This window comes from Opisthorchis viverrini (assembly GCF_000715545.1).
Source record: "Opisthorchis viverrini unplaced genomic scaffold opera_v5_95, whole genome shotgun sequence".
NCBI lineage: Eukaryota > Metazoa > Platyhelminthes > Trematoda > Opisthorchiida > Opisthorchiidae > Opisthorchis > Opisthorchis viverrini.
The window spans coordinates 940456-956014 of record NW_008751752.1 but is presented as its reverse complement, the minus strand read 5'-3'; the positions used below and the strand labels follow the sequence as shown (position 1 = coordinate 956014).

The 15559-nt window shown below is 45.4% G+C and overlaps 1 protein-coding gene across 1 annotated transcript in view; it reads left to right on the top strand.

The window, feature by feature from the left end:
* Positions 1-12175, top strand: part of T265_05227 (hypothetical protein) — a gene marked incomplete at both ends in the record, with an annotated part of 52516 nt that extends 40341 nt beyond the window's left edge. Inside the window, 5 exons of the mRNA XM_009170182.1 lie at positions 1161-1797; positions 3262-3369; positions 4162-4290; positions 7918-8061; positions 11059-12175. Coding sequence (XP_009168446.1) covers positions 1161-1797; positions 3262-3369; positions 4162-4290; positions 7918-8061; positions 11059-11189 — 1149 coding nt within the window. The remainder of the gene's footprint in view (positions 1-1160; positions 1798-3261; positions 3370-4161; positions 4291-7917; positions 8062-11058) is intronic.
* Between the last annotated feature and the right edge of the window lie 3384 nt (positions 12176-15559).

The following is a 15559-nucleotide window of genomic DNA, read 5'->3' as shown; positions in this document are numbered from 1 at the left end:
GGTTCGCCAATCTGTTATATCTGACTGCTGACCCGCTCCAGTGCCTGAAAAAATACTCACAGAAGGGAACACAACAGCCATATTCCGAACAAGCGAGTCGAGAGTGAATGTGCAACGGTCTCAAGCTATTTATTGGAGGGACATTGTCTGAACTTGGTCCAATGCTGATGCACACGGTCTGGCTTTGGTACGATGCTTTGACGGGCTGCACATTGCGGGGGCGTTGTTTGACCTTGACCAGCGCTGACTCTCGCTGCCTGGGTTTGATACAAGGTTGTGAGGCGCTGCATATCGAGGGGGCGTTGTCTGTCTGGTCAACATCTAGCGGAGCTGAGAGTCTCAGTAGATTCCAGGCATTCGGTGGTTGCTCTCAGGAATGTGACCTTCCTGATAGTTAGGAAATATGGGACATCTTTGGCGAGTTTACAACTAAACAGATGACTGACGGGTTGCGCTTAGTTTGTGCGGGTTTGAACCATTTCGTTATACTCAACATGCCCCAACGGGTTCCCAACACATCCCCATCCTGGTCCTCTTGTTCCAGACCTCAGTGTCCGCCCCCACCGCAAACAGAAAGGAAGACAGGAGAATCATCTGCTTTGTTTGCTTCCGTTGAATGTCACATGCTTACGCGACATTGTTCTACACAGTTGGTTGCTTTTGGCTCCTCAGTATCGACCGTTGAAACTTCCTCCTTTTTGTTCACGTGCTTCCATCCTGAGTCATCGTCACCCACAATTTCTTCAGGTGGCGCATCAGGCCAATCTGATGACCTTAGAATCTTAGCCCCTTTCGTTTCAGTATGGTCATTTATGTGTGGTTGAGTGAGTCACGCCACCAAGCCTGATGAGAAACGGTAGCTTTGTTTACCAGTTTGGAAGTACTCAAGCAATCTGCAAATGACTTGACAATCGAGCTTATCCCAAGTGAAAAGAGCATTTAGGCAAATAAACTTGCCATGTCGTCAAAAGTACTTTCACCGTGGATCAACAATTCCCAGCACATTCAAACCCCTTCATTTTTGTCAAACCCAGCTACGAATTGACCTGTCAATCACTAGTTTAATTCTCAGTGTGCCATTCCTTTCCAATATGTTGAAATCATTCATACTCAAATCCAAATATCGACGTTTTTTGTTCTTATCTGGTGATTTTTTTCAGAACATGGTACAGACCACCGGTTACATTAACCCAGTGGCAGCCCTGGCTCTTCAGCTTCAGCAGGCCAGTCAACTTGCAGCGGCTAACATTCCCAGCAACGTTGCCGGTCTAGCAATGATGACATCGTTGGGCAATAACAGTGCAGGGACTGGTCACCTTTCCTCACTTTTACACGCCTCACGACCAAACCACATGAGTCCCTCAACAACCAATACAGCCTTGAATGCTGGCTGTCATCCCATGGCTGCAGCGTTGAGCGCACATCATCTGAACCCTCTCGCCCCACAGCTCGCTGCGCTCTCCACCGTGACCACAAGCAACGCTCCCGATTCTGCAGCCAATCCAGCCTCGGTGAGCGGTGTCGACGCGGCCACAATGGCAGCTGCAGCGGCTGCGGTTGCCATGGCTACCGCTGGGGGCAACGGCGCAGGCGTTGGAGCTCCTGGACCAACAAGCACGTGTGGATCAACTATAAGTGTCTCCTGTGCCTCAAACGGGATCAGTGCACAAGCCTTGGGCTTGGGAGCCACAGCGAACGCAGCCCCTGGTCTCGCGCTCCACTCTGTCCCAGGAACGCATCCTCCGAATCCCACCCTCAGCGGTTTGATCGCTGCGTCCCTACCGCTCGGGCAGACAGGTAAGTGCGAAATTACTATTGCTATGTTATTTGAGCTGACTTTGCTCAGAAATGTTCTGTTGGTGCTCACGAAAACCTCACCTAACCTCGTCCTAAAGCTACAAGCCATAGAGGAGTTCTATGACCACAAACAGCAATCAAAAACCGCCCACGTGTGTGCTATGTACGGAAGCGGGTACGATCAATGGCTATGCGCGACCTGAGAACGAGCGCACAATCCCCAGTTATGACGCGAGCCCTACCACTCCTAGCGCAAAGAGGAGAAGACCAGACCTTCAGAGGAGGGCTTTTACTGCCTCAACCAAAGGCGAATTACAGTGGGAGCAACGTCGTATATATAAATTTCGAGCGACCTTGGGGAGCGAAGTCAGTTAATGCATACAAAGTATAGCTGGCCAGTAGGAAAAGAGCGCGGTCTTTACGGACTGAGGTGCAACACGGCGGAAATGCGCGAAATTTACAATTTCAAAAATTTTTGAAAATAAATTGGCAATAACTCGGAAAATAAGCAGTTTTGGGGATACTGACATCCCCAACACCTCCCCTTGTAAAAGAATGTCAATAACGGGTTTTTCGGGGGTGCATTTGAAAAAGTGTGGTTTGACCTCAACGGCGATCTGTCCACCTCTTGGTAGAAGGCTTGGCTCACTGGCTGCTGTGTTCTGTGTTGCCGGCTGCGCTGTATCAGGCGTGGTGGCCTTCAGTTCAAAGGTGTCTAGAAGTATGTCGAGCGGGAGTTCGTTCTGGGGTGCCGGTCGCTCTGAGAGATGGCATGGACGCAGTTGATTCCTGTGCCGAATCCAGATGTCATGGCCCACAGAGACGTCGTACGTTACGCTGCCGCGTTTTTGTAACACGTGTCCCGCGATCCAACGTTCATGCCTTGGTCGATAGTCTCGAGCAAAAACGCTCTCGCCTACTTGGAACTGGGCCGGTTTTGTATTCACGTCAGGTTGGGAACGAGCCATCGGTGCCGGACACATGGCCGAGTGTTTACCATGCAATGAATATCATTCTAATTTATCAACCGTAGGTGCTTGTTACGGATGGCTCTGCACACTTGCTGTTCTTGCAGTCAGTCTACCTTTCGATCTGTACAGAATGATCTCAGCGAACAAGCCAACGACCACCATACTTGCTTTTCTTGCAGTCAGTCTACCATTCGATCTGTATAGACTGAGCTGGAGGGAGTACGGGAAATGCCAAAAAATGTGTTCAAATTTCTGAGTTGAATTTTTCGTTTGATACCATATTGATAACTTTCGATGGTTCTCCTCACCACGGTGCCAAATAAAACAGAGTCCAAACTATTTCATCTTATACCAGGGGGTAAATGCAATGCCGACACACGTGTTCTCTTTTTATGTGCAGTTTAAATTATACTACGTTTGCAGATAAGTAGTTACAAACTGATGTAGATCTAACATTTATTTACCATCCTCCCTCCATTCCATTCATGGTTAGCATTCTCCAATGCAACGTTCAGTTTGAACTCCCTAGCATCCCCGATCTCTTGCCTCCCCACGGATGCTATCTCCCAGTTGTATTCCGGCGTACCCTCCTATGGCTTAGGTAAGTCATTCATACACTGTCGTACAATAAATCTTCCACCATTTGCCTAGATGATTTGTTTCGTACAGCCAACTGACTGTAAGCAGTACGCGGAAGCTTACATCTCACCCACATATATGGAAAGAAATGTCGTAGGTTCTACAGTTTCATCTTGCCGGCTGAGGCGAATGAGTAGTGAGATCTCGAAATGGGACGCAAAAGCTGTGAACTGAAAGAACTCAACAAATTGATTGTGTTGAGGCATGGCCCGGCAACCTGAATTGCCATTCTTGTAGCCCATCTACTGGTACGCATCGGTGGTATGTTTGTGTAAGATACCGCGAAAAGTTGTAACGCTCGTGGCCGAACGACTAAGTGTTCAAACTACTAGCCGGAGGTCGCCGGTTCGAGACTCTCTGGGGTCTCGTGACGAGTCCCAAGGAGGATGAAACGGCTGTACAGTGCTTGTCGGTCCTTTAGCACAGAGTGGTTTCACATCTCAGTTGAAAACCCCAACGAGCCGCTTCTCACTTGCTCGGCATCAGACTAGGTTAAATTACACTGATGACCCCAAAAAGGAGCAAACTATCTCGTGTGGCTGCAGGTCTGAACGACTTGCCACATCTCTCCAACGTTTTCGTCAACCACATATCGAAAAGGCAGGCGGTCCTCACAAGTCACGAGCGCTAATCTGGTCGAGCCACCTCAGTTAGGCTATTTTTCGATATGGCTTGTTTTTATTTCGAAATTTCGTCTTGTACCAGCCCGGGCCTTCCAACTAGTCCGAAAACGTTTGTTCCGAATTGGTTCTAGCTTATCCCGCAACCGCCGTTGCCGCTGCAGCTCAGGCAGCAGCTCTGAACCCGTTCACCAACCTGGCTCAACAAGCCCTGAATATGCCCGTTCAACAAAAGGAGGGAACTAAAGATTTGATTCTCACAGGTGAGTGATGCAGACAGAGTTTGTCATCCAGTTTCACTTTGTTGGTACGCGTTGATCTACTTACTCCGTACCCTCTGGAAAGCCAACAATCTTAAAGAATTTTAGTCCTCACAGATCAGTCTTCAACAGAGTTAAATCAGAAAAACCAACCGTTTATTTCAGTTGACTCAATCATCCAATGGGTGCGTGTGAAGCAAGACTAGGACTCTATACGAACACGTGACAATCGATAGGATGGGCCAAATGGCCTAAGTGTGTGTAGCACGTGCGTACCACGTGACTGGCTGAGTGTGTGAGTGGGTTCAAATAAAGATGAGGACTGCGGGAGATGGAGACAGACAAATGTGTTGGGTGCAGTGGTCGCTCTCCACAATGGACTTAAAAACAGACATCAGAACACGGCACTGAAGTAAAATTGTCGCAGCGTACGGTAATCATGCACGGTTCGATTGATTGTCGCGAGCCTGCAAATCCGGTAACATAACACCGGACCTGTTCTATAAGTTACCTGTATTTAATCAATGTCTAAAACAAGCTGAGCAGTGATCACACCTTAATTTCTTATCATTTAATGGTCGAGGATCCCCTGACAACCTTCTTCAAACGAAACACTGTACCTCATAAGAATTACCTCTCAGGAGGGCAAAGTGCAGAGCACTGCTTTCGTACCAAGAAAGTGAATAGTGAAACACGTCTATCCGAGTGGGATAAATCTTTTGCGCCGTCACCGATTGTAATGATGATGACGATGATGACGAAGATAACAACAAAGACAGAGGCTTATTAAACCTTTGGCAACAGAACTCGGACCTCGGACATCTTTCAAGGTGGTCTTTTGAAAGGCATGTTTATTGACCGACCTCCCAGTCACGTGGCTTATATCGCGTTATTGACTACAAAAGCAAGTTCCTCCTAACAGAACTTTCCAAGACCAAGTTTGGTCGTAAGTTTCTCGTTAACGAACCAGTTTGATGCGTGTACTCCCTCAGCCTGGAAAGTACATAGATTCCGTTAAGAGTGCCATTGGTTATGATGGACATACTCAAACTGGATTCAATCCCAACTAATCCTCCCCGTTTCATTGTTTGCCCTCACAAGCAGGTCACCTAGCTCCAGAGCCACGGTAATTTTTTTTCATTTTCCATACGTTTTCAATTGGAAAAATCGATGGCTTAATCAAATTGTCCACACAGTCGTCTCGTAACTCTGTTAATCTTCAAATGAGTTGGCTCGGGTGGTTCTATCGTCTTCTTTTCGTGTGGTCCCTCTTGAATTGTGATCCACCGTGTTCCCCTTTCTGCCTATAAAAAGTCACCAGCTGTTCAATGTAGTCAGACGATGGCTGTTTGGCGTCGTTTATCAGATGTATTTTGGAATATCAACCAAACTACCCGCCTTTTTCGATTCAGCTTTGTCTGTTTAGCGTTGGTTCATATCTGTTGATGTCTCAGAAACTATTTTACTATCTGTAGTTCCGTACAGTCGTTTGGTTGTATGTTGTCCTGACTATCAGGAGGCACGAGGTGGAGGGTGTCATTCACGGGCAATTGTGTAACCTTCGTTTTCGTTCCGTCCGGGTACAAAATGGGGGACACGGTGACGTTTGAAAAGAGCAGCTTTCGATTATTACTGGAAGTAACCTTCCCTCGGGAAACGTTAACTTGAAGGGTAGTGCCGTTATGAAACCGCCGGCTTCTTTTTGGAGGAATGCATTACTTTCTGGAAGCTTCAGGGTTAAAGAAGGCTGCATTCCTTGCTGCCCGGATCAATATGCTTGTTAGTTTGATTTCCACTTGCCTATACGGATTTGCAGCATCACCTGAGACTTTATCTTTATCAGTGTTAGGCGGAACTCCACACGGATCCCTCTTTACCGCTCCCAGTCAGGTGCCGCTACGGCCGAGAAGTCCATCCCGCGCAAGCTTGTCCGAAAATTCGGGACGCTTGCCGGTCCGGCACCAAGCCGAGATCTGATTGGTCAAAAGTTTGGACCTAACAGCCAATCATGACCCAGTATTGGCTGAATGCCGGTTGCCAGTGCCGCATCCAGAGCGCGTCGGTCAGCACAGTCGTTAGACAAAGGTTAAATTTCTTGTGAAAAGATTTCTCCCAAGAAGGAGCATTACATACAACTGGACTTTTTGAAATCCGCAAAGTGTGTTATATTACATTAGCATGTCCTCTGGACGGAAACTGCTACTCCCCTGAAGGCTGTTGGGAGTGTTCTGTTCTTCCATGGTTTCTTGTAGGAAATCGAATTTGGCACGGCCAAGGCGGTTCCCCCGCTATGACCATTTCCCATGCTCATTTGTCACTGTTGGTTAACTGGTTAGGATTAGTAATTGTTGCGCAATGATAATATCCGTGTTACACAGAGAACAGTTTTGTGAACTTTACATTTGGACGGTTAGGATTTGACTCCTTGTAGTTTTCCATCGGTTCATTCTTGAAACTGTTGTACATCTGTTGTCTCAACAACGCAAACGAGACTTTGAAATGAAACTGCATTGAGCGGTTGTCACTGTTGAAACGCACCAACTATTTGGTCCAGAGGATGACAAATTTGCCAAGTGGTGCGTTGGCACGTCCTTTGGGGACTGCGGCACGTGTTCATCAGGAATTACGGATGGCAAAGCGGTAGACCTGCCTGCGCAGACAAAACAAATACACTACTGAAGTAAATTGCCGACAGACAAACATGTTACAATAGAATGTACCGGTGGATATGTTGGCTGTCATTACGCAAACGTCCTACTATGAAAGTTTTCGGTGCGATATAAAGGTGACATTTTTCCTGAATTTCAAAAGCGGTCACCGTCATATGGACACATCAGATACTGACACCTGTAATCAATCATTTAACTAAAATTGGTCATCCAGCCAGCAAAAAGACCGTTGCAGCATGAGCCCCGTTCTCTTAGTGTAACCAAGTTACCGTAAGTTGGTTCACTACCGGATTTTTACTTGAAAATACTTCACTATCCTATACGTTGACTCTCTAACTAGGGATCTCAGTCATGGCATATCTTCCCGGTACCTTTTGTAGCACTATCTTCGTTCAAATGAAGGTGATCAGGCACAAGGATAGATCAAACCGTCAGTGCGGACGAAACTCTGCAATTACACAGGTGTGTAAACAAGCTAGTAAGGCTGAAAATGATTGGAACAGCTTTTTGTTTCCTCCGACCCATGAAATTTGATCTTTGTGGAAGGGTTCAACGGCAATCATCGATCCTCGCCCTTATCCAAGCTCCATAAGCCTATAACTTTAGAAGAACTGACTCGCCATATTTATTGTTGGTCGGTACTATTAATCGAGGCATTTACGTTATCACGTGTTGATCTTACCGGGCCGACAATATGTGGAACTCCAGGTGTGTTGTGTCCCGGTTGTTGGTCTCACTGTTCCAAGGTTTAGTTACGCAGTCTTAGCGGAATTGCACGTAGTACAACCAAATCGGTGATTGTGTAATGCTGTTGTCCAGCCCGTACTGTCCCGGCGGGTGAGAATGCGTGAAGAGTTGGAGTCTGTCTACGGTGTTTAACGTGTTCTTGTCCAATCTAATGTTCCGTTCATTTCTCACCCAACTGATAACGTTACCTGGATCGCTCGCGCACCCCGCCAAGGCCCCGAGGGATGCAACCTGTTCATTTATCACTTGCCACAGGAGTTTGGAGACCCCGAATTGGCTCAGATGTTTATGCCGTTTGGCACGGTCATTAGTGCCAAGGTATACGTTGATCGAGCGACCAATCAGAGTAAATGTTTTGGTAAGTTCATTCACTCCCATTGGTTGGAAATTCACGAGTGTTTTGGTTAATAGCAGTAAATCTACAACGCCCAATACGGATTGTTTTTTTAACCGTACCGTAATTTCGGATCCTATCAAGATGGAACGGACTCTTCCATTTGAAAAAGCGATCGCAAACAAGAGGAAACCACCTTTATTGTGGAAACATATCCTGACAAATCCTTTGTAAACTTCCTAACCAGCGGTTAAATTTTACCTTACTTTGATAATTTTCACAAGATGTGAATATCGTAGAAAAGCCATGAAGCTATTGAACTGTTAAGCTGGGTAAATAACAGCTTGAAACACAAAGTTTATGGGTAAGTTCAGGGAAAAACAGTAGTTATTCGGCTGGGCGGCGTGTAGGGTGCTTCTGTGTGGGCAGATATCGAACGAACAGTGTATGTCACGAGCCATGTACGGAAAAAAGACGCAAGTAGGCTAACAGCAGAGGACAGGAAAGATTCTCCGTTGCGACCAGGCTGAAGTGTTCACTGACAAGTCATTGACGTGCTATCGGTTGGCCAGAACAGAATCTCGTAGTGCGCTGATTAGGTGTGAGGTGAAAAATCTATCGCCGTTCCCGAACCACTGAACAGCACATCGTTTAGCACAGCCCACAAATTTGAGTTTAAAAGCCTTGGACCTGCAACGCTTGAGATAAATCGGTGGTTAGAACGCATACTAACCGGGAAACCCGTGGTTCCAACTCAACACCGACACCCTAATCGATACTCTCCAAGCCTTTTAGTGACTGTCGTAAAGCTTCGATCTACCTGTATCAGGAAGGTCTGATCCTAAAGTAACCTTTGGAACACCCTGAACCTACTGCTGCACCAAAGTCTCAACAGGAAAGCCGGCAAGTATCCAGGATAGTCAATCATTCAATCAATTCAGCAAAAGCTGATGAGTGTTCTTGAACGCCACAGAAGCACGACCGAATGTGATCAACATTCAGGCTTTTCACAGAGGCACGATCGATGTTGATGGGTGTTCATTAACGCTTATCCAACAGCCTAGATCAACGTCAGAAAGTCCCCTTTAAATAGCGTGGGGCTGTTTGTCGTAAAGCTTCGATCTACCTGTATCAGGAAGGTCTGATCCTGAAAGTAACCTTGGAACACCCTGAACCTACTGCTGCACCAAAGTCTCAACAGGAAAGCCGGCAAGTATCCAGGATAGTCAATCATTCAATCAATTCAGCAAAAGCTGATGAGTGTTCTTGAACGCCACAGAAGCACGACCGAATGTGATCAGCGTTCAGGCACTTCATAGAGGCACGATCGATGTTGATGAGTGTTCACTAACGCCTATCAGACAGCCTGGATCAATGTCAGAAAGTCCCCTTTAAATAGCGTGGGGTCGTTGAAACTTCTGCTCTCGTACTCGCACGCACTCACGCTCTCGCCCTCGCTTGTTCGGAATAAAACGGTTGTGTTCCCTTCTGTGAGTCTTTTCTCCGGCACTAGGGGCTGGAGCGGGTTAGCAGCAGATACCACAGGTTGGCGAATCAGCAGATATAACAACCTGCATCTAATTTGGTTTTGAAAACCCGAGAACTTATTGTGACATGCACTTTTGTTTGAGGTTACTCACACCAGTAAAGTACACTCATATGCACACCAATTGGCTTTCAGAGAAGACTCAACTAAACCTCTCGTTTATCATGTTCTTGTCTAACTGAAAGTGCTGCACAAAGGTCGCCTCATTAGGCACGACACTCGAGATATTGCGGTGCATATTCCAGACAGAATGCACTTTTATAAGGTTGCTGTAAAAGAATTTGACAGTTCGCGACCGGTTTCGCCCTTAATTTGGGTTCATCAGGTAGACGTGGCCTCCAATTTTTCGTCAACAAGATTTTCTGCTTGAACTCAAACTTCACGAAATTCGCATACTGCACTTAATTTCCGTTCGCCAAACATTTGCGTCACTATTTTCATTACGGTTGTACTTCGGCTTTTTAAAAAAATTCAAATAGCTCATAGGTGGCTTGTTTTCAGAGAAAAAAAAATCAGACATCAAGAAAAGCTTTACATTCAATTGCAAAGAAAATGGTGTCTGAAATTAGAAAAACAGCGTAGCCTTGGAATTCTAATGTTCTGAGTGACATGGAAACGGAGTTGTATCCTGTGAGGATAGCGAGGATAGCTTTGACCAATCTCGTCGGTTCGTTCTCTCAAGGATAGTTCGGCTAACACTGCAAGAAAAGATATAATGCAGAATGCAAGTCAAGAAATAACGTCACATTAATTTAGGGCATAAGACGGGGCAAAATGTTGCATCTATCTTCACTCTTGGAAAGTGGGATCTTGAAGTAGCAAAGATGAAATGTTCAAAAACTACTGCATCGACTTTTTTGTCCCTGCGATCAACTATTAACCCGTGTGAAGTGAACTTGAACAGTTATCTTTCACTAGGTGTAAGATTGCATGGACTTTCACAAGAAACCAGCTGGTGACAAACACTGATGTTGTACGCTTCACGTTGTGCGCTTCACGCATTTTCACATGACCTTGATAAGGCGGTAGAACCAAGCAGGTTACGAGACACTAGAGTGACTGTAGTGTTCTGTTAACGTTCTGTTAGTGTTCTGTCGCCTATGTGGGAAGTCGTAAAAAGTTTTCTAATCAGCACGTGACTCAACCGACCAGGTGGATAGAACCGTGGACTACCGTTTCGATAGCGGGAGAGTGAGTTCCGAAATGAGAGCCCTCAAACTGTCTCCAGTACACATGCTGCTCTAAAAATAAAGACGCTTTCGACATTGTGTCAAGCAACGTAACTGGACTAAAAGCGAAGAAAAATAGCTACAGAATCAAACAATGTACGAAATATGCACGTTAGAACGATTCGTGTTCACAACCAGACCCACCTAAGGTTTGAAAAACTCTGTAAACTTATGGTTATCCTATAGATTGCTACAAGAGGATGAATTGTATCATGCCGCATTCAATCCTTTTTCTATTGTCTACAGGATTCGTCAGTTTTGACAACCCAACCAGTGCACATGCAGCAATCCAGGCAATGAATGGCTTTCAGATCGGTATGAAGCGGCTCAAAGTTCAGTTGAAACGTCCAAAAAGTGATGCGACCAAGCCATACTGAGGCTGTTATTGCAGCACTCTTTCGTGTGCAACTACCCACTGAACAGATACGTCACATTCTCTGTTTTCTACACTACTCCCCACTCTTCCGTCCATTTTATGGTAACAGTGTGGCAGTTCATTTGCCATTATACATTCCAACAATACCTCCCTTTTGACATACAACAAAACCACTCAAAACTACATGTACATATCGAAACGGTCAAACAAATCCACAAAAACATCGAATCTGCGCTACCCACGGGAGCCGGAACAGAGGCAGTGGTGGTCTGCGTTGCCATCGCCGTTGTTTTTTAATAATGTTAACTACTTTTACTTGTGTCAGTAGCATGTTGTCACCGTAGTTTTTGCACCCACCCGACGAACGTTCAGTTACCGTTGTTCGTGTGCCATTCGGACTTAACTATGTCCTATCTGTTTATGTGATTCTCTTGCTTCGTGTCGTCGATCAAATTTGTTAATTTATCCGTGTTCCCCTATGTTATCTTCCATACTATTCGTTTTCCTTGTTGTGTTCGCAGGAATTAGTCTAACACTGCTCGTTTATGCGTGCGTGCCATTTCCGATATTAACCCCTATCTTTGTGATAACTTTTGTGTCATTGAGAGGCAAACTCTATCATACAGTGTATCACCACTGCCATCTTGAAGTTTCGTTGTCACAAATGGCACTTTGTAACTTGACAGTGGCTTCCTCGAAATCAGGAGGTGTCAACACTGCCAATGTCATCTTGCCACCGTGTGTTCGGAGCCTCGCCCCGTATTCCGCGCAAATTGTCCATACATCAAAGAACAATAGTACATTCCAGTTAACTGACCTACAATACCTACGTTCAATTATGTTCTATTTTGACCTTTCTCTCATTTCAGTTATCAAAAACACCAAGTATCCTGTTTTACAATGACTTGTCTTCAGACAACTTATCGACAGTGCAATGACCTGAGACTTGTTAACTTTGGTCACACATGTGCACTGTGTCTGTGAAAGCTAGCAAACTAGTCTCAAAGCTGTGACTTAATATTTGAATGAATAAAATTACACTTAATGACAGTCTGAGAAAAATGTCTTCTTTTTGTGTCCAATTACGGGTGTATTTTGTGTTTCGAAATTCTGTCCCCAAACGGGACTTCAACTCTCTAAACTTCCCCGAGGAGGAACTGTGTATGAAAACAAAATACGAGACTTAGCTGACAACAAACGCTGTCCTGGACTATCCAGGACAATATCACTTTTTTGGTGGGGTCCATTTTTGTCAAAATTGGTTATGCAATCTGGTACTGATTGGTGATTTGCAAAACCTTGACGGCAGAAAAGTTTGTAGAGAGTTTCTGTCCACTGCGGTGTCCAGTAGCTCGATAATTGCTCGATATTGGTCAATGTGTCGATGCTCCGGCAGTTGTCGCAACGTAGAAATTTGGTAGTGTAGCCTTGTCCAAGGCAAATGCCAGCTCACTCCTCAAGAGATACGGAAAGTATATGGTCATCAAGATTTTGGACGCCACAGATACGTAGCTGATTTCCAGATTATTTAAACAATCATTCAGACATCCTGTTCTGTTCTGTAGTTTGGCACACTGCACCAATATCTCACCAAAAAGGTTGGTGAGCTGATGGAACAGCTCGTTTTAGAGCCCCGCGGCGTCCAACAGTATTTAGTTGGCGAGGGTTGGTTGAAATGAGCTCACAAGTGCTCCATCCGGCGATCAGTATGTCAGTGCATGTTCGTTATTGACATTCTATCAATATTGTAGAACGATAGTCTGAAGCCGACCAATATGAGCAGTACCTTGTGAGTAGTGTGTTACATCTATAATTTATATCGCGATATCTCGAATATCGTATATACTCAAAAATCAGGGAGTCTGGTGCAGTACATTCAGTTAAAGAAATGCGTCATAAATTAGGGCTTCCGCTCGTCTTCATGCGTCTGTAGTAATGGTATTTGCCTCAGCTTAGTCCTCGGTCTGAGCCTCCCAAGCTAGCATTCACGTCGAAACAACCATCAAAGGTGACCAACGTATAGTAAGTCCCAAAATGAAGTCAAGAGCACTTGTACAACATCTGATATATACAGTGTAAGCCGCGACAACTTTCTGGAAACTGCCATTGGCAACCGGCATTCGACCAATACTTGGCCATGGTTGGCTGTTGGTTTCAACCAATCAGATCTCGGCTTGATGCCGGACAGGCAATCATCCCAAATTTTGGCCAGTCTTGTGCGGCATAGGCTTCTCAGACATAGCAGCGCCTAACTGCGAGCGGTAAGGTGGGATCCGTGTGGAATCCCGCCCAATAGAAACTCCCCGAAAACCAAATTAGTATGCCGATGAGTACATTAGTTAAGGCATGGCCTGTGTTTCTAGTCGCCCATGCAGGCTGTATCCCAACACCTTCCTCTGTAGTTCCTTACAGTCTTGGACGATCAACCGCTATCAGTTGTGGGGGCTAAAAGGTGTCGATGTCTTCAGTTTATGTTACCAGCTAAATGCCACATGAACGCATTAATAGCTCGTCATAGTTACTGTTCGACCTCTGATCCTGAATGTAGGATTCGGATGAAAGTTTATTCTGAAAAGCGACAAGAATGCCCGGGTATTTTGGCTTGGGTAATTAGTCCAGTTTGGTGGCGTAGATGATCACACAGATGGATTGTAGACATGGCCGTCAAATACGCGTCCATCCATCCATCAGTAATCTGTAACTTTGTGGTCTACCTGCATCCAAATTTTGCCTGTTAATGGTGTGAGCAATGTTAGAAGTTCCTTCTGGTACTGATAGTTTAGGATGGCCGAGAATAGTCTATGGTGTGAGCCGTTCTCTACGGTAGCCCTGCAAACCATCAAGGAAGCTTGGCCGTCCAGACTGCGGTTCTAGCATTCTCACAGTATTAGGATTACATTCTTCCCTTAGGATCCGCTTTCTTCCTATGTCGGTTGCACAACTGAGTATAATATTTGTTGTTCGTTTCACTGAGGCTGCAATCACTAGGCGCAGAGGTCAGGAATGAGCAGCGCTTCCTCTATTCTTCTCGCCTTAAAAGAATCTGTTTATTTAAGTGTGCGAAGGATGCTATTTCTCGGTTTCCAATCAGGTAGGGCTACCTGGGAGCTATTACTAACCTGCAGTGCTCAAAACTGAAGCTACTGAATCTCCCGAGTAATGCAGATGACAGGTAATCTTTGAACAAGGCAACGATGACTTCATACGAGGAGAAGAGTTGGAATTTTACGACCATAAATTCAAGTAAACCACAGTTTCAGTGTTACCCAAAGTAGAGCGGTCTCTTACCCAATCTGGCTGTACATTAAAAACATTCAATTTCAAAGGAGTCTTGGACGAGAACCTTTTATATCCCTTCGAGGGTTGCCTCACAGAAATAGCACATGTGTGGGATAGAAAAATTTTCCAGAGACGAGTAAGGTTTTGTAGACATTGTGGTGATTTGTAAAACTTATGTACTAGTAGAATGGTGTGCCCTTTTGCTCTGCAGGCGTCATATCTCCGGTTGGTAACCCCAGATATGAAAGCCTCTGAGTGGAATACTATTTCGCAAGGTGGGAGAGTGACTTAAGGAGTGACGTGATTGCAGTTCACGCCTCTGGATGAAGTCAGACGTCTCAAGATCTCGATGCTCCTTTGATTTCTAAGGTTATCGGCCAGTATCGCATGTGAGCGCCCCCACCCACTAAAGCCCCATGATCTGAAGTCAGACGACTCTTCTGCGAACCCACTTAAAACACCAGACGCTCTCTTCAACACCTCAGTTTGGTGACAACAGCTCCGCCACAGTAAGTCATTGAAACGTGCTTCCCCGGTAAACCCACGTGTGCGGTAGGCCTTTTGGGAGCACGAATTGCCTGGGTCAGACTAGGGGTAGCCGCCAAATTAGACCATCCAAAAGGGACCACCTCAAGGGAGAGAATTAAATATCCCTCGACCGGATACATTTTCCATTCTGCGTCAAACAAAACATCCGAATGTGGTACAGAGGTCTCCAGGGAGAGCCATGAACTCGAGTTTCACTCTTACTGGAGGGTAACATTACTGCATTTCCTTCACCATGCAGGGACTCCAGTGGTTCAGAATTGGAATCAGACAAGTAACTGAAGGGTAGTTCAGCTAGCAAGTTATTAGTTAAACAACAGAAAATCTTTCATCGGATTTGACATATTCTACCCAATCTCCTGAGCAAGGAAAGCAACTATATCACCATTGCGTTGACTTTCTATTCTCCCAAGACAGAACAGGATCGGGACAAAAGATGAAATTGGGAAGCATGTACCGAAGTCTGATCGTTGAGCATAGGAAAAGGCAAATGAAGAATGGTCCATTGTTATATATAACCTTATATATAATCTTAAAACAATACGG